Source organism: Branchiostoma belcheri, unplaced genomic scaffold, assembly GCF_001625305.1.
Source record: "Branchiostoma belcheri isolate BF01 breed outbred unplaced genomic scaffold, Haploidv18h27 scaffold216, whole genome shotgun sequence".
In the NCBI taxonomy this organism is placed as follows: domain Eukaryota; kingdom Metazoa; phylum Chordata; class Leptocardii; order Amphioxiformes; family Branchiostomatidae; genus Branchiostoma; species Branchiostoma belcheri.
The window spans coordinates 321,279-324,659 of record NW_017803669.1 but is presented as its reverse complement, the minus strand read 5'-3'; the positions used below and the strand labels follow the sequence as shown (position 1 = coordinate 324,659).

At 41.7% G+C, this 3,381-nt stretch overlaps 1 protein-coding gene across 1 annotated transcript in view; it reads right to left on the bottom strand.

Moving 5' to 3' along the window:
• The window catches only part of LOC109470016 (laminin subunit alpha-1-like), a 42,267-nt gene that overhangs the window by 1,713 nt on the left and 37,173 nt on the right, over positions 1-3,381 (bottom strand). The window contains exons 15-17 of the mRNA XM_019768796.1: positions 2,472-2,643; positions 1,604-1,731; positions 625-865 (exon numbers count right to left, since the gene is read on the bottom strand). Coding sequence (XP_019624355.1) covers positions 625-865; positions 1,604-1,731; positions 2,472-2,643 — 541 coding nt within the window. The remainder of the gene's footprint in view (positions 1-624; positions 866-1,603; positions 1,732-2,471; positions 2,644-3,381) is intronic.

Sequence of the window (3,381 nt, the reverse complement as noted above, 5' to 3'; positions counted from 1 at the left end):
GACAGCTTCGAGTCGCCGCTCGACCCTGGCGGCGTGGCGGGGTCACGTGGAGCTGGCCAACCTGCTGATCGAGCGCGGAGCCAACCTGGAGGAGGTGAACGACGAGGGCTACACCCCGCTGATGGAGGCGGCGCGCGAGGGGCACGAGGAGATGGTCGCTCTGCTGCTCAGCCAAGGTTAGACATTAGCAGGGTTCCCAGAACCAACGCCTCAATGGACCTATACCATTATTACGTCACAGTTTGTTTACCTGTTCTAAAGAACATTCTAGAACGGTCAGTTAAAGAATAAAGATCATTTCAAAGTTTTCAAAGTAAGGTATGTCTGATTTTTGCTGCGTCTAGTTGTGTTGACACAGCATTACATGCCACATGGGTGATTTAGTTGTGACATTAGACGAAAGTAGTACTGTATTAAAAGCCTTATATTAGGCTAACGCTACACAAACACACATCGCGCTACGCACCCCTGTACAATATAAACGTCGATTGACCGGCATTCATTGCGGTAAAAAAACTGTGACGTAATAATGGTATAGGTCCATTGATTATATTCATTTGTTGATTTTATACTTTTTATTGATGTATTAATTGTACATGTATCACTTTATTGCCTCAGACTGACCTGGCACCCCTCCCAGGTGCAGCTCCCCGCTGATGCTGATGTCATCAAAGCCCCTCTGTGTAACCTGGTTGGACGGCAGCTGGTCCAGCTGGATGGAGAGAACCAGCACCTCAACACGGGGCACCAGGTTGGCTGAGAACACCACTGTGTGGGACTCTCCATCGCAGATCTCATACCCTGTCTCTACGTGAGTGGTGCGGATGGTGGTGGTGACGTTATTCTTACGCAAATGGCCACGGATCTGGTAAAAGAAAATAATTATAAAACACAAGAGTTCCACAACCTCATACCTTCAACAAATCTTCATGACTGACAGATTATAGATTATTCCCCCTGATTATGCAAATAGGATCCTCATTTCCATGATTATATCAATTGATCATATTCTCCACCAAAAGTCTTATCTTAACAAAGAATGCCATTCTAGCATTTCCTCATAAATTATGCAAATGAGGTCCTTATTTGAATAAGTTATGTTTAATGATGTTCACCTTCACTTAAGGTTCCGGGTCGGAGTTTAAATCTGACCAGAGTGTAAGTAAGTGCGCAGTAAATCGCCAGAAACGTGACTTTGTTTCGTATGTTTTGGCTGCAATATCCCTGATATTGTAATATCCATGTACTACATATTTTCTGAAAAGCCTGTTAGTTGTAGCCTTTATAGGTGGCGTAATGTTGGTGGTCCAGCAGACTTCCTGGTATAAGTCCGCGTGGATGGTTATGTGGCCTTTTCGCCTGACCGCCGGGATGGTGAGTTCTATATGCGTTGTGGGTGTGTTCGGGGAATCGAAGATAGGGGTAAACGTATCGCATCGATTTTAATTAAATTCGAATTTCGGGAAGCACAAATTCAGTTTTTGGAATGTGTTATATTGCAAAATTGTGTGCAAATTGCACATGTCAAAAATAAAAAACTTGGTAAAAACTATGCAGCAGGACTAAATGCTATTCTGTGCAAGTGAAAATGCAGCTGACTGACCCTGCCATCCTCTGCATCAATCAGGAAGTAGTTGCCAGGATCCTGGTACAGTAGGAGGAGGAGAAATGAGCGCTGGACTGTACTAAACGTCACACTCACATCCAGCCCTGACTCCAAGCTGCGGATGCCTACAAGGGAAAGAAAATAATTTTGTCAAAAAATCTATCTGTATCAAAGTTCATGAACATGTTTTCCCCAGTTCTGACCCTGCAGACATGTGACATCAGTGTACATGCAGTATAGGTCAAAAGTGATGGACATTAAGGATATACTATGTACACCAGAGCCCAGGAAACTTCCTCTCACGTTTGACCCAACACTGAGGTCACAAATCAGTAAGGTCACAGAAACTTGTGGGCCAGTTTTAAGGCCACATCAATTAATCCATTTGGTTCTCGTATTTGCCTCATCATGTTTTGCTGATTTATGAAAAAACATATTTGGGGTTCTGAATCGACTCCAAAATGCTCATATTTTGACGGTTGAAGAAAGTTCTTGTCTTCCTAGTTGTTACAGCTTTTCCATCTATCAAAAGTCTTACAGTGGTTTCATAAAAAGTTCAAGATTATTTAAATTATAACACAGTCTAGGTATGTTGACTTCATGGCTCCTATCATGATAACATTTTGGGCTGTCATGGGGTGGCTTTACCTTTTCCCCCTGTTGCTTCATATGTTTTTTCTGAAAAAAAATCCTAGAACTCAAATTGGTGTCAGGCCTAATTGAGGATTTCAAAAATAAAGTCTGTGAGTTGACATCAACTGGTGTTGGGCAGAGTTTAGAACTTAAATCATATAGTAATTATACAGCCATGTTTATGATTTGAGCACCTACAAAATGTTGCAGAGAGACAAACCATCCGACTCACCCATGGTTGCAAATCCAGTGCCATTAAAGGCAGTTCCAGGGCGGACAGCCTCATAACACTGGCTGATGCCATGCTGGCTATCCGGACTCCCAAGGTCAAAGGTGACAGTGTCCGCTGGCCGTGCAGTGCTGATCTCCAGTAGTCTGATGCACCCACCAAAACCTGTTTTTATCTAAGAGTAAAACTATTGTAATTACAAAAAATTGAACAAAATAAAAAACGCAGTGAGAACATTTTTGAAACAACAAATTATAATTGATAGACATACAAAGATCAGAGAAACTACAAAACATCACAATCATCAGAGGGCTTAAAAATTGGTTTAGAACTAGAAAGGCCAATATTTGCTTTGGAGCAAATATAGCGATGGGTTCACCACATTTTACCACATGGCAGGGAAAGAATGAGAAACACAAGGGAAAACAATGCTTTACATTGATATAACTATAGTATGAAGTAACATACAACTAAGACTACAACAGTTGGATAGCTATTCCCTACATTATTGGTTAGGATTGCATAATGCAAACTGTTGATTTTCAAGATAAAAAGAAGCGTTCATAGCCCGCATTCCAATGCTGGAGCAGGAAAGCTTAAAATACCTACCAAAACACTTGAATACAGACATACTGTCAGTATGGCATGGCTCTGTGCAGGTGTAAATGAAGTTAAGCCAGTTAAATCCCAACAGCCAATCAGCAAGGAGAATAGAGGAAAGCTGCATGCCTATTGGTTGATGCCTTGCATGCCATTGTGATGACTCATGTCCAAATGTGGTAAACACTGCACACTTACACAGTAATACATTAGCTATTACACAGCCAAAAAACTCAAATAAAACCATTCTAAAAGCCTGTATCACAATAATTTAAAAAACGCCTAGGGGTATTTGCCCACTGTACCTCCATAC